The 19996-nt window shown below is 38.7% G+C and overlaps 1 protein-coding gene across 1 annotated transcript; it reads left to right on the top strand.

The window, feature by feature from the left end:
- Nucleotides 1-1810: 1810 nt before the first annotated feature.
- LOC119648852 (pyridoxal kinase) lies at nt 1811-18885 on the top strand. Its single transcript, XM_038050729.1, has 4 exons — nt 1811-2286; nt 17559-17658; nt 17717-17863; nt 17972-18885. Exons 1-4 carry the CDS (start codon nt 2185-2187, stop codon nt 18544-18546), a joined length of 924 nt encoding a protein of 307 aa, XP_037906657.1. The 5' UTR covers nt 1811-2184; the 3' UTR covers nt 18547-18885.
- The last annotated feature ends 1111 nt before the right edge of the window (nt 18886-19996 follow it).

The raw sequence follows: 19996 nt of genomic DNA on the forward strand, positions 1-19996 counted from the left end.
AACATTTCTTAGAAGTGCTTTATGCTTTCTTTTAGCATCGCTGGATAGATGCGATCAATGCTTGATGCTTTGAAGTGTTCAAAAGATAGTATAACAGTTCTCGACTTTTCAATAGTAGCAACCGCTCTCGCCGTGTTCCAGTTCCCCTTGCAACACTTTCGCGTTGAAGGCTTTGCAGAAACCACCAATTCCCTCCCTCCCATTTCTGTCACCTGTTCTCCCGGATCTGTGCATTTCCAAGAGAGTGTGGATAGACTCAAGTCTGGAGTTCGTGAAAGTTCCACCGGGTTTGCTATGTCAGTCTAACTGGGCCGATTCATCCTTATGAAGGATTCTGCACAGCCTAGAAGTCTCGTTTTCCCCTTCTGGTTCCTCAGATTATGTTCTAAAGGAGTCTAAACTATAACCTTTTACGCTGTGAATTCCGGAAGTTTAATCAGTCTTCATTTTTATTGCTTTTACAAGTACGATTAAGAAGTCGGTTCTACCATGGAACCGTTTCACCGCGTTGGCCTCGGGAAATAGGACCAGCCTCTTCAAATCACTCTAAAAGTGCACGATCTTGTACCGCCAAAGGAGTCCTTAGTCGCCTACGGGGCTGCACTTTGTTTCCAAGAAGTTCATTGAACTTGATTTCATCTAGCACTCGCTAGTCTCTAATTAACTCTAAAAACTTTGTAGTGCAGATTGTTAGATCAATAACTTCATTTCTTCTTGGCTCTACAAAGGTGGGGGCGCATCTTACGTTCGCGGTTATCAGACCAGCTGAAGTGATAAAATCAAACAGCTTCTCTCCTCTAGGGTTGCATTTGTTACTTCCCCAACAAATATACTGTGCGTTCGCATCACAGCCTATTAAGAGTTGAAGGCCACTTGATTCTGCATATGCTACCAGATTTTGCGTCGGCGGAGGACACAAAGAATCATAGGGTAAGCGTTGCTCCTTTGCCATTAACCTCTTTCTTATTACCTGAAGTGCAATGCTGACCATATTGCCTCATACAGTGTACTGTAGTATACCGTTACGGTCTTGAATGAAGTGCTCTAACACACTTCAAGGCCCTGATCCAATATGGATTGTTGTGCCAACGATTATTATTATTACCTGAATTGCAATTTGATGAAATACACAAACTATAAATATAGCATTTGTAAATTGGCAATATAAGAATAAATTAAGTAGCCTCTAATTCTGCTTGGACATCTGCACTTTTTTGCCTGTTTGCATGCTATCAATGGGAATTATTCTAACTACATCTCATCTTTGCGAACTTTCATCAAAAGCCACAATTCAATTCAATGTATAATTCCCCAATGTATATCGTTTCAGTATGAGCGGAGATTATAGAATTTTGATGAATCAAAAAATAATTAGCATTAAATTTTTGGTCAGATAGGCAGACGAAATTCATTTCGATGAATGCTACTTGGCAGTGTATCCTTTCTTTCCTTAAAACGTGAACAAATTAGTTCCCAAAGAAATGCCAAGTCAGATTACGTTCTTTTGATGTGGAGACTTCAAACTACTTTAAATTAAGTAAATGTACTAACTAAAGTTCCGGCGTGTGAGAATACTGTTCAATGTGTTTTGGGGATACAGCCGTAAGACGCTTTAGGAAGAGTTGTCAGGGCCATTTTCACGTTCCCCTCCATGTCAACACTGATTCCATGGAGCAAACTCGTATTTTTTCTATTGTGAATGGCCTACTACAAAAATTCTTACTCGCCCTCTTCAAATCAATTGAGCAGAATTTTGACACCTGCGTTTTGAAATTTCTGGTCGAAATGAATGTAATGAATGAACAAATGTCACTTTCCTTGACAGAATGTTAGTTTTAGGTTCGGCTTTCAGTGGTTTATGAATTACAGTTGTGTTGAATGTTTCTTCGCAACAATACTTTTGATTTAAGAAGGTCTTCAAGAATGTTCTCCATGAAGTAGACGTGAATACAACGCCGGTCAACGTACGTAATCAGCGCAATCGTATCAATCATTTTGTCGATTATCGGTCGACCAGAACGTGTGGTTGTGGGTTCACTGTTCGCTAGTTCCCGGGCTCGATTGCTCATGTTGTGTAAGCAGATTGTCAGTCGGAATAAAACGTTGCTTTGGTGAGAAGCAACGAGTAATTTGCTTCTTGTTGTTTTGCTCGCAGTAAAGCTCATAGAGCGTGCCATTTGCATCATGTCCGGGGATTGTGCAGTGTCGTCACGAAAAGTTTTATCGATTCAAAGTCATGTTGTGCACGGGTACGTGGGGAATAAGAGTGCGACCTTCCCGCTACAGGTAAATGTGACCAATATTGGATGCTTTATACTGAATTTCATAACTTGATGCATTATTGGAGAGTAAGCAATGCTCGAAACACATAATATCTAAGCCGGTCCTTGAGTTTGTAATCAAACTTTCCAGATCGAAATTCCCACCCATAGGAGTAATTTCCATGACTTAGCTGCCGTTGCTATAATGGAAAATATTTTTCCATTTTATTTACCCATTGACTTCGCGAAACCAATTGCAGCGATAATATCCATTAGAAGTTAATTTGTGCAAGTACATGCACCGATGAATGATGGATACTTGAAGAGGTTAAACTTTCGAGGACATATTCATTAGGCTACAGAATTACCACAATAAAAAATCAAATCAAATCATAAAAGTAGGATTTTCACTTAGCATCAGTCGGTAAGTCAACGGGGTAAAAATAAATACACGATCCAAGAAGACTTAGGGCAAACCCAATTACCTTATCTTTTTATATTTCTGGGAAAATGGAACTCTGAGGAATTACTTCTATCAGAAATGTATTCCATTTGAGTTAACTCTAATCATTTTTTTGGACGTTAAAGTAAGATAAATATCGGCAGACTCAATTAATCATTAATTGCCCGTTGAAAATATCATATTATTCTACCGTTTTTTTCCACAGAGATCTTTAAAAATATATTGTTTCCAGGAATCTGCGCAACTCAAGATTACATTTGGCTTACAAAAACTGTCGAAATGCATGGTCGCGGTTCAAATCTCATTGGTGGCATGGGGACTTTGTATTGTGACTAGATGTTGGATACCAGTCAACTCAGCTAAAGGTTATTACAGGTGAGGGCGATGATGACCACATTGCCCCTCCTACCGTAGTGCTGTAGTGTACCGTTGAGGTCTTGAATGAATTGTTTTAACACCTCTCAATGTCCACACCCAATTGGATTTTCGCGCCAACGATTATTATTATTATATGGGCTAAGACGGTGACAGGACTGTGTCATAGTGTAACTTTTGCTTCAGGGGTATAGGGGTGTTATCAAATAAATACATACAAAACTTGTTGCATGAATAGCTTATTGCGTAATTTATTAAAGTCTGGCAGTATTCCCTGCTGGGCGATTAAAAGGGACGGAGATTTGTTCAAATATCGAATCTTATTTATCCTTCCCGGTTTCACGGTTTTTATTGCATTTTGGAATGTGCAGACTCTTTGATGACGGTATCGAGGCTCTCAAGAATGATCGTTTTCTGATGGTTCAGATTGGATAGTTTAGGGTAAATCGAGATATGAAGGGGGGAGGTCATTCTTTTTATGTCACTGTCCTATTATATTCTGGTAAGCCTGCTGGAAGTGAGGGTAAATCCGTTTTGCGAACTGATGTCAGGCACAAAACTGACCTGGAAATTCCATTTCAAAATGGGAACATCTAAATATTGCAATGCTACGCACCAACAAAGACTTTCGGTACAGAGGAGGAGTAAGTTTTCTAAGAGCAACTTCGCGCAGTTGAGGAGAGGTTGCTAAAGGTGATATTATGATATGATGGATGGATCTGTTAGCCAGGATGAACTCCGAGAACATCCTGCTGCTGCTTCGTGCATGCCATAAAGTCAGTTGGGTTTCAACTGCATTTAAAAGTGCTCTTCTCTCTGGCGCGTCTTAAATTGGCGATCAACTCCTGAAGGACGTGATAAGATTTAGGTTAATTCGGAAATGCGGAAGTGGATTGACGAGCATGAGGCCTTGTTTTATATTATCGTTTCTTTTGTGAATTTCTGATTGATGCCCAATGAAAATTTAATTTGCTGTTGTCAGTTTGCATCGTTGATAACTAGTATTTATTAGAATATCGTTCAGTTTAGTCGTCCACTGATGTCTAGCTTGTTTCAGATCATGAATTCACCATGGCCTTAACCAAAGACTGGCATTCATTATTCGCCGCTATCTGCCATTATTTACTTTGTTTTCAGTTCAATGCAGCCTTGAATGGAATCGACCCGTCGGTTTGACTGACTTTGTACGCCGAACTATCGTATTTATTGATTAGTTTCAGTTTTTTCTCTGAACGATGGATCTCGATTGCGTTTTCACGTCGTTTATCCGGAATACAGTCGGCGTCCTTATTATTCCCTGCCACCGCGAAGGCCAGACTTGATTTAAGTTCAAATTCAATATCGTTGGTCATTTCTGACTTGCTGACATTTGTTTGTAAGCCCTTGATATCGGCAACACGGCATTCATCAGTGGTTATAGCGTTACCCTAGTTCAATAGACGAACATTTTCATTATTTGATACAGGATTAAAAAAATCGATGCCATTGGACGTTCGGCACGCGATCATTTGCTTCGTTTCCAGGTTCAGAAAAGCGATATTCTTTTTGGGATCGAACTTTTTTAAGGTTTTCTGTGAAACAAAGCCACCCGTCTGTTTGTCCGTCATACCCGATTTAGTCAGAAACGGTTGAAGCGATTGTCACGAAATTTGGTGAGAATATGTGGTCTGTAAATCCCTTTAAATGTAGCAAGTGTCGCCATTTTCTGTTGAGTTTAAAGCTTCCCAGATAGGCAAATGTGGCCGTGTCGGGTATCAAATGAAAGGGCTCAATTATTACTCTTCCAAATTGGTTTTATTTTTGATATTGGGTCAAACATAGGAGACTGAACGTTCTAAATGTTGGCCTCGAAAAGTGAAACAGTTCTTGCTCTCAGAACCTATCCAATGAAAAATCTGAAAAAAAATTAGAATGAACCATCTATATGAAATGTAGATTTTAAAATACCTCCCATTCCGATATTTGCTCAAATAAAGTTAATAATAGTATATTACTGCAATATATTTTAGAAATTCACCCTAAAACCCCTTTGCTAGAAGTACAGTACAGTGCGAGTGATACGATGGGATCTCATTCTGTAAAGTTCGAACTAAGTTCAACTATTGTTAACCAAGTTGTAGTAGGTCAAATTATATTTCACGTGAATTTATTACATTCTGAGATATGTGTGATGCCATCGTCATATAAAGTGAACTCATATGTGTTGCAGGTCATAATTTTCCTTTTTTCTTAGCTATATAGTTATATACCAATTGAAAAGCGCGCATAGAAAGTTCTTCACGTAACATGACCACAAAATATTTATATCTGAAGCGGTCAGCTTCCGGTGTTCCGACTTGTTTTTCTTTTCAGTTGAGTGATGCTTGTTTTTCTATAGCCCCAAATTTCATCAATTTGTGCTCAAGGTATGGTACAGCGAATCAATGCCTGACGATTGGCAACGAGGCATTATCTGTCTCATACCTAAAAAGGGAGATATCACACAGTGGAGCAATTATAGAGGTATCACGTTGCTGAGTACTATCTATAAGATATTCTCCACTATCTTGCTAGCCCGGATAGCCCCATACGCCCAGAACATTGGCCCATACGAGAGAAGCTTCACTCCAGGCAAATCAGCAACAGATCAGATTTTCTCTCTGCGGCAAGTGATGGAAAAACTGTTGAAATATGGACAACAGTTGCACCATCTATTCATCGACTTTACAGCCGCCTATGATAGCATACCCAGTGTAAAACTGTACACGGTTTTGAGAGAATTCGGTATGCCGAAATTAATAAGACTAGGCTGACCCCCCTGACCAATGTGTGAAGCCAGATAAAAGCAGCAGGATCACTCTCAAGACCATTCGACATCAACAACGGTCTACGACAAGGGGATGCCCTATCATGCGTCCTCTTTAACCTGGCCCTCGAGAAAGTGATCCGTGATGCTGAGGTAAATGGAAGAGGTACGATCCTCTTTAAGTCCACCGAACTACTGGCCTATGCTGACGATATCGACATCATGGGAAGAACGACCCGAGACGTACAAACTGCCTTCATCCAGATCAAGCAGGCGGCGATCGGCGCGACATCTTGGGCTGCACATCAATGAAGGTAAGACAAAGTATATGGTGGTAACGTCAGCACCAACCAACCATTAACATCAAACCGCACTGGTCAAACAGGAAGAATAAGGATAGGAGAATACAACTTCGAAACCGTTGATAATTTCTCCTATCTAAGGTTGAAAATCACAACGAATAAGAGCTACAATGAGGAAATCCGCGCACGGTTGTTGTCAGCCAAAAGAGCCTATTTCAGCTTACAAAAACTGTTCCGCTCCAAACGTCTCACCATGGGGTCAAAGCTCTTACTGTACAAGACAATGATCTTGACAGTCCTCATGTATTCCTCGGAGACTTGGGTTCTTAGCAAAAAGAATTGCGAACTTTTGGCCGCGTTCGAGAGAAGAATCCTCCGAAGAATTTTTGGCCCCCTACATGAGGATGGACGATTTCGTAGTCTATATAACGACGAAATCTATGAGCGATATCATGACCGTCCGGTTGTGGATAAAATCCGGCTTAATAGGTTACGGTGGGCGGGTCACTTAATCCGTATTGATGAGGATGATCCCACCCGGAAAGTCTATAGGGGCAATATCTATGGTAGAAAAAGAAAACGAGGCAGACCCTGCCTAAGATGGAGCGATGGCGTAGGTCAGGACGCCAGACAGCTTTTAGGGATATCGAATTGGTGGACCTCGGTGCAAAACTGGGATGTCTAGAGTTCCTTATTAAGGCGGGCCTAGGCCGGATACCGGTTGTTGCGCCGATGATGATGATGTTAATATTGAATCCAAACTACATTAGATTATACTCCTAAATTTTGCGAAGGAAATGACTCAGAGTCAATTTTACTAGACTTGGAAAGTTAATCTAGCATATACGTACACACCTCTAGTAATTGGCACTAATATGCAAATAACTATCATATTATAAAAAAAAGCCAAAAAAGAAAAACTTAAACGTCCTCATAGACTCCGCCGTTCATATAAGTTTACTTTACGTGATGATGAGGTCATACACGTCTTAGGGTGCAATAAATTTACCCGAAATGCGAAACACTGACCTTTTATAACGTTTTAACAATGATTTAATTGCCTTCGAACTTTTCAGAATTATGTCCGACACTATTACCTACGCTGGTGGTTGTACTTCTAGGATGTACTTAAGGGAGGTTTTCAGGTAAATTTCTGAAACATGGTACTATACTGTTATTAAGTCTATTTGAGTGAATATCGAAAAGGGACATATTTTTAGAAGGCATAGCCCTGATTTTTTTTCAGATTTTTGGTTTGGGTAGTTTCCGAAAATGAGTCCTGTCTCACTTTAAGTTTGTATGTTGTTATACCCCACCAAGGGGCGAAAGGCAATCCTATATATATTTGTTATTTTGATGCTACGCGGCAGGTATTTTAAGAGCATTTCGTTTAATCTCGGTCTCTGATAATTAGGTATGTGTTTTCATTGTATTACCTCCACAGAAAAATATATGTGAATATTCGATAATTAAATGCCCTAAGAGTGATGGCCAAGATGGTAAGATGGTTGAGCTTTCTGACCTCGTGACCTTGGTTTCGAAGTTTTGGTGATGGATTTTTGTGTTCGTTTTTGTGCTTTCAATCTGTGCAATTTGTATCCCACTTTGGTTGGTCATCTTTTAACATTGATGTAAGGTAGTAAGGATCTCCAGACACTTTGGTTTTGCGCTGCGGCTCTTTAGTCGCAATCTTGAGTCGGATTTTATCTACAACAAAATGGTCATAAATTTCGTCGTTATATAGGCTAAAGAATTTTCCATCTTTGTAGGGGCCAAAAATTCTTCGGATTATTTTTTTTTCGAACGCGGCTAAGAGTTTGCACTTTTCTTGTTAAGAATCCAAGTCTCCCAGGAATATATGTGGACTGGCATGATCATTGTCGTGTATAGTAAGAGCTTTGACCTCATGGTGAGGCGTTTCGAGCGGAACTGTTATTGTAAGTTGAAATAGGCTCTTTTTACTGCGAACAACTGTGCAGGGATGTCGTCGTCATAATTGTTATCGGTTGTATTTTCGACAGTAGATAGGAGAAAAATTATCAACGACTTTAAAGTTGTTTTCTAGCGTATTCTCGTATTTTTATTGTTTTCAATTGACCAATGCTATTTGCTGTTGTTGTTTTTTTAGTTCTTGATACTAACGTTGCCACCATATATTTCGTCTTGTCTTCACAAATATGCAGGCCAAAATCTTGCGCTGCCTGCTCGATTTGGATGAAGGCAGTTTGTACATCTCGGGTTGTTTTTTCTACAATGCCGATGTTGTTAACATAGGTCGGTAGTTGCGTGATTTGAAAAGGATGGTGCCTTTTGCATTTCTTATACATCACGGGTTACTTTTCGAGGCCCCTTGTACTAGACAGTTGTTGTTTAGTGAAAAGCCTCGAGAGTTACCGTGCTGCTTTTATGGTCAGGACCAGTCAGTCTAGGGCCTTATCAATTTGGTTGGGATTCCGAATTCTCTTATGGTCGTGTAAAGCTTTTTCTGGCTTGATGGCCATATTCCAACAGTGTTTCCAACGCTTGCTAATAGATCTGTTGCTATTTTGTTTGGAGTGAAGCCTCTTTGGTATGGGCCGATGACGTTTTGAACGAACGCAAAGAATGCCTAATAAATGGTACTCAACAAAGTGAAACCTCTATAATTGCTGCACTGCATGATATCCCCCTTTTGATCTGTGTGCCTCATTGCCAGTCATTAGACAACGAACTAGTTAAATATGGTCGTACCTTATGAAGTTCATCAGTACCTCAGTACTTTTTATCATTTTTCATTACTTTTTAAGTTAATTAGGCACTTTTTCAGTATCTTTCTATTTGGCAATATAACGTTTTACTGAATGACGAAATCAATAAAAATCATAAATGGCATACAATGTGTTCAGATACAGACAGCATTTGGTTTCAAATTGTGCTATACTTACCTATGCATATATATAAATATGTAGTACATTGTACAAATCGCCTCTAACCTGATATTCCTGGGATAATTCGGAAGTGCACAACTTATGTACGTGTAATTGTCCAGGTAGATATTTGAGATATATTTTATCAATCCAGACAATCAGCAACCATTTAGATATGAATCATAAATTATATATGGCTTTTCTTATTTGCGCGTGAGTTTATCTAATTCTTTAATATTCATTTATATTTACCTCTCTATTAATAGGGTTTTCGCAAGGAAAGTATGTATATTGATCTGTTTCATTATGATATATATTTTTAAGGGGCATTCGCAATTATAAAGACTTATATCAGAAACAAATTTCCTTTGTGTATCTTGAATTAGTTATTTGCGAAGAGATAAAATATAAATGAGTACCATTATACAACAATACATTTTGAGATTGCACCTACCAAGTTTCCGCGAGGCTTTAGAAATTAATCGCTCTAATTCATATAATAAGTGGTACACCGCTTCCAATATTTTATTCCAATCCAATGCGAGTTTGATTCGCGCAAGTTGTAGATAACTGAAACCACATTAAAATAAGCCGTCCCGGTTTGCCTTGAACTGTGTTTAGTTGGTAGATACCGAGAGATAGACATATCGAGCGTTAGATTTATTTGCTATATCTATTTTTGTTTTATTTCTAAGCGTATTTATGATTCAATGGGGAAATTACTATTGTAAAAGATTCTCGCGTTAATTGCCTGTGTATTTTTTGACTTTCAAATGTATGTTTAGAGCAACCGATAGATTTTTACATACAACTCGTGTGGAATATTTACTTATGAATAGCAATGGTATTTGGTCTTTGATACTTTTGTATTGAAATTATCTGGCTGAGATTTATCAAATGATAAATAAAGATGAAATTTACATTTTTTTATACATTTCGTCTACTCAAAAAAAGTTATTATGTGTACATGGAAGATGTGAATATTGTATCGAACAGTTTGTAAAATGTAAAGGAGGAAAAACATGAAATGAACAAATGGCTTCAGATTAATTGCGACAAATAGTAGACTGGTTCCACTCTAGTTTCAGCAGATCAATGCTTTATCTGCTTTTCATTGTTTTCAAGAAAGCTGTCGACAGAGCTTATAACAGGGTATTTGGAGTGGTCTGTGCAACAATGGTATACCAAGAAACTAATATCTACTAGCTGAGTGGCATATCCTGGTCTTAAATTTCACGTGTACCGAGGTAAAATCTCCGAGGAAACTGAAATTTAAAACAGAGACCGCCAAGGCTGAACTCTGACAACGTTACTATTTATTTTGTGAACGGTAATGTTTGTCATGCTCCTAGGACTGAAGGATTTTTTTTGAATAGGATGGGTAAATGTTTGTTTTGAGAATGATGGGTAAATGTGTTTACGAACTAAATGTTGAATTAAATGATAAGCTGTCGAACTACCACCTAAACACCTCTCCGTCATTAGACTCATTAGTCTGCACCGTTTGACACTATATCTGGCGCTCTTCTGTCTGTTGGGGGATGTCCGAAGTTTTCAGTGTTCAGGAAGAGTGCGGTGGCTTTTAGATTTTCTCCGAGTTTATTTCAAGTACGACTTTCTTGACTTAAGGCTTTGTGAGAAAAACAAAAAAAATCTTATCAAAAGTAGTTTATTGTCTGCTTGTCTCTATGTCAGTCACACGCACTTTTCTCAATTGACACCCAATTTAGTAAATAGTTTGGAAATTTTCGGTTCAATAAATGTTAGTAATATCGTGTTATTATGACCCTCTTAGGTTCATCCTAGAAGTACAAAATCTCAGTAACCTAGATCGTATTTGGAAACAAGCAATGAGGATAGAGAAATCAAACTCAATTTTAGTGATGATGTTTCGCTGCTTTTTTAAGTCCACTCTGTACCAGAGTGCTGTGACGATTAACTAATTTCAATCGTAGCACCTCGCTTATCGCTTCACTGTTAAAAAAAAAAATAAAACAAGGAGGTTTACCCAGGCTCGATGCAGAATTCAACGAAATCAGTTATGAGGAGTCTTCCAGTGAAATTTCTTTTTGCTAATTGCAACGGATCGCCTCGGAGCCCAGTTTCCTGGGATTGAATGGTCTGAAGATATTAGCGAATATTTCAAAAGTTGTATGACATTGCATTCTTTTTAAAGGCATTAAGTTGGGCCCCTTCACCACCTTACGTAGAAGATAAATACAAATATTTCAAAGAAGGCTTTGAACTTGTCTTCAAATCTAGGGGTTGTGGTTAACCATTACATCAGTACAGCCAGTGCAAGTCTGCAGCCATTGATTGGCAGCTTCTCGCGACGATGTAATGTTATTTATTTGACTGGAAGAAAACAACCTAAAAGTTTACAAATGTTTGCGGTGATAGCGAATGATCAATCTAATTTGATGAACGGTGATGATCAGTTGAAATCTGACTGTCCTGATGGCAGGCAATATTCTTCCAGTAGCATCTCTTTGCCGAGGTTATGAAAGTTGTATAAAATTATCATTTTTGCTACTGATAAGAAGACCACTAAGATCGTGTACTGCCATCACATATTTGTTATTGGAACTGACTTCGGATTCCTATCTTTGATTCCCACACAATTTAAAAAGCATTTTTCCGAGTGCGTTGACATCTACACTAGTTGTATAGCTTATTAAAATTGAATTCTGAAAGATATATCAAAGTGTTGTACAATATTACAAAGTCATAAAAACTTTCCATAGGCATGTTTTTCCTAAAATCAGAATGTTTAGTTTTCGCGCTGCTGGGAGAGGTGGACTTTTCTTATTGAGAGTGGCAGAGAGGAAGTGATGAATTGTTTAAATATGGGTAAAAAGCTTGGCCGTTAAGAATAGAGTTGTGCAAAGTGTCGACTAACAATTGTAACTTCTTTATTCATAATGTAGTTTCAGCTATTAATTACGGATGTAGTTAACAGTTGTAAATTTTTTCAGAAGGCCTTTAGTAGTTTCATCATTTTATATGTGTAATATGAGAGGCTTATCCTAAAAGTATCCGGCCTAACAAAGAAAACTTAATATTTTTGAAAAAAAAAATAGCATTTATTTTTCGACATAATCTCTTTTTAGCTCTACACACTTTTCTCAGCGATGTTTAATAAGTTCGATGTTTTCTTTATAATACGAACTGACTTGTTCCTCAAAATAGCCATTAACTACCGACATCACTTGCTCATCGTTGGAAAGTCTTTGACCACAATTTTTTCAAGTTTGGGAACAGAAAATAATCCAAGGGGATTAAATCTGGCGAATAAGGTGCATAAGGTAGCGATTCACACGGATTTGTGAACTGGTGCATTGTCCTGATGAAGCAGCATTTTCTTCTTGCTGGATTTTTTTGGTCAAACAATGCAACAATTTTGTATAATACTTGCCGTTGATGGGTTTTCCTTTCTGAAGATAGTTACCAAACGCCCATCCCAAAAAAACGTTGTCTTCGCTTTCTTTGGAGCCCGTTCTCCCTTTTGAGTTTATTTTTTTTACTGCTTTTTTGTCTCGGGTGTGAAGTGGTGCACCCATGTTTCATTCCTGGTTATGAAATGGCAAAAAAAATCTGTTTTGTTCCGGTAAAACTTCGCTAGACACTCAAAAGAACACTGTTTTTGCTCGAGCATGAGTAGACGTGACTCCCAATTTGCGCCTAGCTTTATTATTTATCCGAAATTTCAGTAAGTATGCGATGTACCACACTTTCTAAAATGCCTGCTAAGTTTGCTAACTCGCGCATTTTCAATCGACGATCATCCAGTACTGCTTGGGGATTTTTTCACCATTTTTGAAGTCATCACCTCATTTGGTCGACCATTGTGAGGCTTGTTTTGGCAGCTTTACGGCCTCGTTTAAGCTCACCCAGAGTACAATCTAGTTCTACTTTTATACTGAATGCGCTGAGGCCTTTCAAATAAAAGTATCGTATCACATAACGATGACCAATTTTCTCGATTTTCACAAATTGACTGAAACATTCACTATTGATGGCTGTCAAACAAATACAACAAATACAACAACGTGGTGTTTTCAAACTGGAAACATGCTTCATATATATTGTGTACTTTCTAATACAATTACCGCCCTATGTGAGGCCGGATACCTTTGGGACAGCCCTCGTATCTATCCCCTTTAAACAATGACAAAATTCATGACTGTGAGCGAGATTTGAATCCGAGGAAAGATGTCGAGATCGCGAAGATAAGGCTTCAATCATCTCACATCGCCTTAAGCAACAGTAAATTAGATAATAATAATAATCGTTGGCGCAACAATCCAATTGGACCAGGGCTTTGAAGTGTGTTAGAGCACTTCATTCAAGACCGTAACGGTACACTACAGTACACTGTTGGAGACAATGTAGTCAGCATTGCGCTCGCCCGAGATTATTACCGTGATTTGACTTAGGTATTCATTTACAGCTGAGTCGACTGGTATCCGACGTCAAATCACGTACGACAGCCTTGTGCTCTAACCACTCAGCTATCCGGACACATTATACAGATATTCTTGGTAAATAATTCATAAAATAAATAATCGGATAAAACGTCAGAAAATGAAACTTTGTGTAAAACGTCTCCTAGTCTGATTTTTATCTGCCATTTTTAAGGTTTTGTGTGAAAGAAAACTTTATTAAAATCGGTTCAATATCTGTCTGACTCTCCGTCACACCCGATTTGTTCGGAAAAGGCTAAACCTGTTGTCATGAAATTTGATGAGAACAAGTGGTATGTGTAACCATTTACATGCAACGAGTGGCATCATGTTGCGTTGGGATTTAAGGGGGCTCCCCATATATGTGAAGGGAGTGTGACATTTGTTTACAGAATATGGTCAGGCTTGATTAGTACTTTTCGAAACTGATCTTAATTTTGATACTGGCTGAAATATAAGGGAGCCAGGACTCAAAATGTGTGCTACGAAAAGTGAAACAACTTTTTGTTCTCGCACTATTACTAACAAAGTTATAATATGATGAAATTTTCGCTTCTGTGCAAATCCAACACTTTGAATGTCAGTATCACGCGAAAGTGGGTATTCTCACATAATATATGGATACCCTATTACAATAGAGTGATATCTCTTTCGGAGTAGTCCAGACAACCATTATAGATGCCTTTTCGATTCGTGCAATCTTTTCACAATGTTGGTTGCATTGTCGATTGCGGGCGACTAAATTAAAAACAAACCCGACGATCTATTTCCATAATTGTTTAAAGACGCGGCAAATTTTTTTTTCTACCTAGTATACAAATTATAAAGAGAGTTGATTCACCTAGCTTTACAAGAAATGCAAAAACAGTCAACTGTTTGGATACGTTTCAGATTCTTCGAAGCTTGAATTAGTCGACGACGACAGATAGACAACGGTAAGTGGATAACTGAGCTTCTCGGTTGCTTTACTGAAGTTGTGTCACCAAATTTCTTTAGCCAACTGATACATAATAATGCTTGATTCTCCTCTCTTTGATGTCCTGTATCTTTAAACAGAAAGGTCCTTGGGGATCATTCCTACAATAATACACGTTGCCTCTCCTGATGGTGCAACAGATCAGGTTCATAACATGTAAAGAAGGCGCAATACCGGAAACTGGTGCTTCGGGTGTAAAGGTTTTGTGTTCATCTTATGTGAGAAACTTTCTGCGCACATTCTTCCATTTATATATGGACAAAAAACCTAAAATATTGCTTCATATATTATTCAAACTATGCTCACCCTAAACAAAGATATTACTAAATATTGTACGTATACATACATGCACCTATATATATGCATATATCTTCCTGGCTAGAAAAGGCCGGGCTGACCTTGGCGGACGCGAAAACGGAAGCGGTCTTAATAACGAACCGCAGAAAAAATAACACTGTGAAAGTGGAGGTCGGTGGACATACGGTCGTATCAAAGCCGGCTATTAAATACCTGGGGGTAATAATTGACACCAAATTGAGTTTTAGGGAACACCTAGAGTATGCATGCCAAAAGGCAGCCGGTGCCACCACGGTACTTGCAAAAATGTTGCCAAATATTGGTGGACCGAAACATTGCCGGAGGTTGGTGCTAGCCAGAGTGGTGCGCTCCATCTTGCTCTACTCGTCGCCTGTGTGGGCAGAGGCACTTGCAAACTCTCAGAGACGGAAGCAGGTTAACTCGGTTTACCGGCGGATGGCTTTGAGGGTTTGCAGTGCTTTTAGAACTACATCAGATGAGGCAGTATTGGTGGTGGCAGGCATGATCCCGGTTGACATCCTCGCCAAAGAAATGAGTGTCCTGTACAATGCAAGACGTATGGAGGGGCATGCACAGTGTAGAAATGCGACAAGGTCAGAGTCGCTTCATCTCTGGCAACGCAGATGGGACGAGTCTACGAAAGGTCGGTGGACGCACAGGCTCATTCCCAACATTAGGGTGTGGCTTGAGCGAAAACATGGGGAGACCAACTACCACATTACCCAGTTCCTCACGGGACACGGTGGTTGCTACAGGCAGTATCTGCACCGCTTTGGGTTGGATGATTCTCCGAACTGTCCCAGATGCGATGGCATACCGGAGAATCCAGAGCGTGTGATGTTTCACTGCCCACGATTTGCGATGGAGAGAAGGAGCTTAAACCAGGTGCTGGGCAGGAGCGGGACCCCGGAGAGTTTGGTTACTGAGATGCTGGAGTCCGAGGAGAAGTGGCTTGCGGTTGGCTCCACAATCATCCAAATGAAGGAGGAGTTGCTGAAGGAACAAAGAAGGAGGAAAGCTGCAAATAGGAGAAGGATGCGTGCCTAAGAGCAAACCTACTCCGCGAAGTAATACCTTAATGGTCGTCCCGCGGGGCTGGGGCTGGAGAGACCGGGGGTGGTTTTTAGTGGGTGTGAATCCCACACGCGCCCGTTGTAGTTCCGGCGTTCGGGCGGCTGACCTGCGGCGGACGTGTCTTTCTAAGATTTTCCACCTCCGTGTACGCACAAAAAAAAAAAATATGCATATATCTATCTGAATTAGGCACTACCTCAAAGCTTCATTAGCATATATATGTGTCTGTCTCGAGTAAGTTATATTGATATATAAATAAATAGACAACTAAAACGAAATGTTTTCCATATCAGCTCACTTTGTTTTGGTATTGACGAATTGATGCTATGATGACGTCATATACGTTTTACAATGCACGAAATTCATATGAAATGTAAAAGTTTCATCTTCTATACCTTTGTTAATAATACCTGGATTTCCTTCAAACTTCCCAAAGTTATGCCTTATGCTATACTTTATGCTTATGCCGTTTTTGTACTTCTAGGATGATCTTTTTCGTTTTCGACTTCTAAAATCTGGAAATATATTATGATTAACTTTATTTGTGCGGATATCGGAACGGAATGTGTTTTGAGGCCTAGATTTCGTTTAGATACATCACTGTGATATTCTTCAGATTTTTTCTTTCACACAAAACCTTAAAAAGTTGGATGAACCACTTCGGGCATGAGTAATCTATAGTTTTATCCTGGCTCTCCGATGATGTGAATGGGTTAGAAAGAGTTAGTGATTGTGATTCACATTAAACGGATAATAATTCTTTTATCGTTCATACATTGAACTCCCTTGCAAATTTGGAAGACCAGGTATTGACATTAAACCATTAAGGGGCTTAATTGAGAATGACATCTAAGTCGGGAGCTTTGTCACTGCAAGTGTAATGACTAGATCCCTTTATTGCTCCACATTTTGTTGTTTCCTTTCTAGGGCATTCCACTCTTCAGCTGTCTTTGGTTGGTGCATTCCATTATGTGGTATAGTAAGGAAAGGAATTGTCCTTTTTGAATGTATAACCTATCCATTGCCACTTCCGTTCTCTAATCAACATGCCAGACACTCATGCTCGAAAGCCGGCGTAATGCTTCGTTTGAGATTATATGGAACCAGAACATCCCAATTACAAGCGGAGACATGGGTTGACGAAAACTTGGAGCTTTCAAGTAATAGCGGCAAACATTTTTCCATATATGTAACAAAGTTGATTTGATGTTGGCTTTGAGGTATCTGCACTTTCAGATTTTATGCAAAAGAGCGAAAGAGATTCAAAAGAAAGGATGCAACGACCATAGTTTTATTGGTATTTATTTTTAATTCGGTTCTCTTTGCCTTCTTTTTCAAATTCATTTAGATATATGTAGATAGGAATTCTCAAGACAGCATTTCAAACTGAGAATTTTGTTTTGGATCTATTATGCAAGTTCTATATTCTGAAAGAAATAGTTTCTTCCATAATTGAAGAAAAAAGAAAATGGATAGGCCACATCGTCGGAAGTTAGAAATAAGAGCAAATAAATGAGATGAGGTGTAAATTGGTATTCTATAGCATTGTTAATGTCTTATTGTCTAAGCTGACTTTGTTTCTTGTGAATTTTCTTAACATAATATTCAATTCCGCAAAATGATCTTAATTTACAGGTTCTCGGATTTGAAGCGGATGCCGTTAACTCCGTTCAGTTCTCTAATCACACTGGCTACAAATGCGTAAAAGGACAAGTCCTTCAGGAAAAGGAGTTATGTAAGAAGAATCATTGAAAGTTGTTGGGTAAAATAATCGTTGTATTTCCGATTGGCAGCTGATCTTATAGAAGGTCTAAAAGCAAATGACATTCTTCAGCATTATACCCATCTTTTAACCGGCTACATTGGAAGCGCCACTTTTCTGACCGAAATCGTAAAGACAGTCGAAAAATTACGACAAGCAAATTCGCAACTAGTTTATGGTAAGTAAATGTGCTTTGATGAAGCTTGATATGTGTATACACTACGAGTACATTTTCTTGTTTCTTCAATTGTCGAAAAAACGTGAAATAATTATTGACTCTTTTCAGTGTGCGATCCGGTGCTGGGTGATGGCGGAAAATTGTACGTTCCTGAGAATCTTGTGCCTATCTATCGCGAGCAAATCATTCCTCTTGCGAACGTTGTTACTCCTAATCAGTTTGAAGTTGAACTTCTAACACAAACAAAAATAACTAATGAACAAGATGTTTGGTCTGCGATGGAATGGTTCCATAGTCGGAATGTGAATATTGTAGTTGTATCGAGCACTGACTTTGGTTCATCTGATATTTTACGAGCGTATCTTAGCGTCAAGGAAGGTGGCAAATATGCTATGGACATTCCACGACAAGGGGATGGGACTGACTTTACTGGAACTGGCGACCTTTTCGCTTCTCTTTTATTAGCTCATATCTCACTGCAAAAAGACCCAGTGAAGGCTTTTGAGTACACTGTATCAACCTTACAACATACCATAAAAGCAACTTTAGATGCACTGCCCAAAGATGTAAAAGACGGAAAACGGAAAATGAATGTTTTCGAAAAGGAATTGAAACTAGTACAATGCAAACGTTTTATTGAGAACCCCACGACAACGATTAAAGCACATTGCATATCGAAATAAAGTTATATCTGAGGAATGTATAATGTATACTGGATCATATCTTTTCGATTTCACTGTGACAATAATGAATGGATGACTTGCCTAGCTTGTCTTTAGTACTTAAGCTGTTTTGCTCACATATATATTGTGCAATATTGCAATTTTGTTGTGCTTTTGTAGAAGAATGAACTGCAACAGAAAATTAAATTTATATTATCAGAGTAATCTCTCGTGTTAGAACCAGACAAACAAATGATCTTCCATTTACAAAAACCACGATAGTGGTTTAAAACTTCTTGTCGATGTTTTAGATAAATGTTACCTTAAAGAATAAATATAGAATTATATGTGTCGTTTAAACTTTTGGTTTTCTTAAGTTTCCCGTGTTCATTTATGAAGTCATAATTGTATAAGGCAAAAAGTCATTCACTTCTGGTAAATACAGCATCACTTGAACTTTGCAAATGTTGCTTTAGCCAACACAATTTTCACGTACCCCCTATTGTAGAGAGAATGTTCATTTACAAAATTATTATTAAGCCTCGCACAAGGTCTGAATATATGTTTTATTGAGTCATTATTGCAACGATGCATATTGATGTGGGAAACAAAAAGCAAAGTTTTTGTCTGGAAGCGATTGGTTTTCACTTCAATGAATTTAGTGATAAAAATAAGAAGGCAAAGTTGGCGTACTGATGGTACGTACTATCAGTGTGCGACTTCAGAAACGAGAATGAATTAGTTGTGTATGTACATTCTGACATCCTAATCCAATAGAGTGATATCTCTTTCGGAGTAGTCCAGACAATCACTAGATGCCTTTTCGATAATACGGAGAAAAAATTTGTACAATCTTTTCACAACGTTGGTTGCATTGTCGATTGCGGGCGACTAAATTAAAACCAACACGATGATCTATTTCCATAATTGTTTGAAGAAGCGGCAAATTTATTTTTCTACTTAGTATACTTTCAAATTATAAAGAGAGTTGATTCACCTACCTTTACAAGAAATGCAAAAACAGTCAACTGTTTGGATACGTTTCAGAAAATTCGTCGAAGTTTGAATTAGTCGATGAAATATATACACGTAGCTGCCAGCGTCATTTTAGACAGACGACTGTGGCCCGGAGAAGTGGTTGACCATTGTTTTGAGGTCTATGTACTTTCCCTCGCAGGAAACGCTTTAGATGTATGTATATTAGAATCAGATAGACTACGGTAAGTGGATAACTGAGCTTCTCGCTTGCTTTACTGGAGTTGCGTCGCCAAATTTCTTTAGCTAACTGATATTTATCTAAACGATATGACTGGTTTGTAAGCAGCAATTCGCAGTATATTACTCCTTTCATACACCCAAACGATGCGATGTGATTAGAAAAGCAATAATTCTTAGATTTAGCTTACATCCAACTTTTCGATCAAATCAAGATCATGGAGGGCTAATTCTCGCGTGCTTGCTTCCGAATTGA

Source organism: Hermetia illucens, chromosome 2 (assembly GCF_905115235.1).
Source record: "Hermetia illucens chromosome 2, iHerIll2.2.curated.20191125, whole genome shotgun sequence".
NCBI lineage: Eukaryota > Metazoa > Arthropoda > Insecta > Diptera > Stratiomyidae > Hermetia > Hermetia illucens.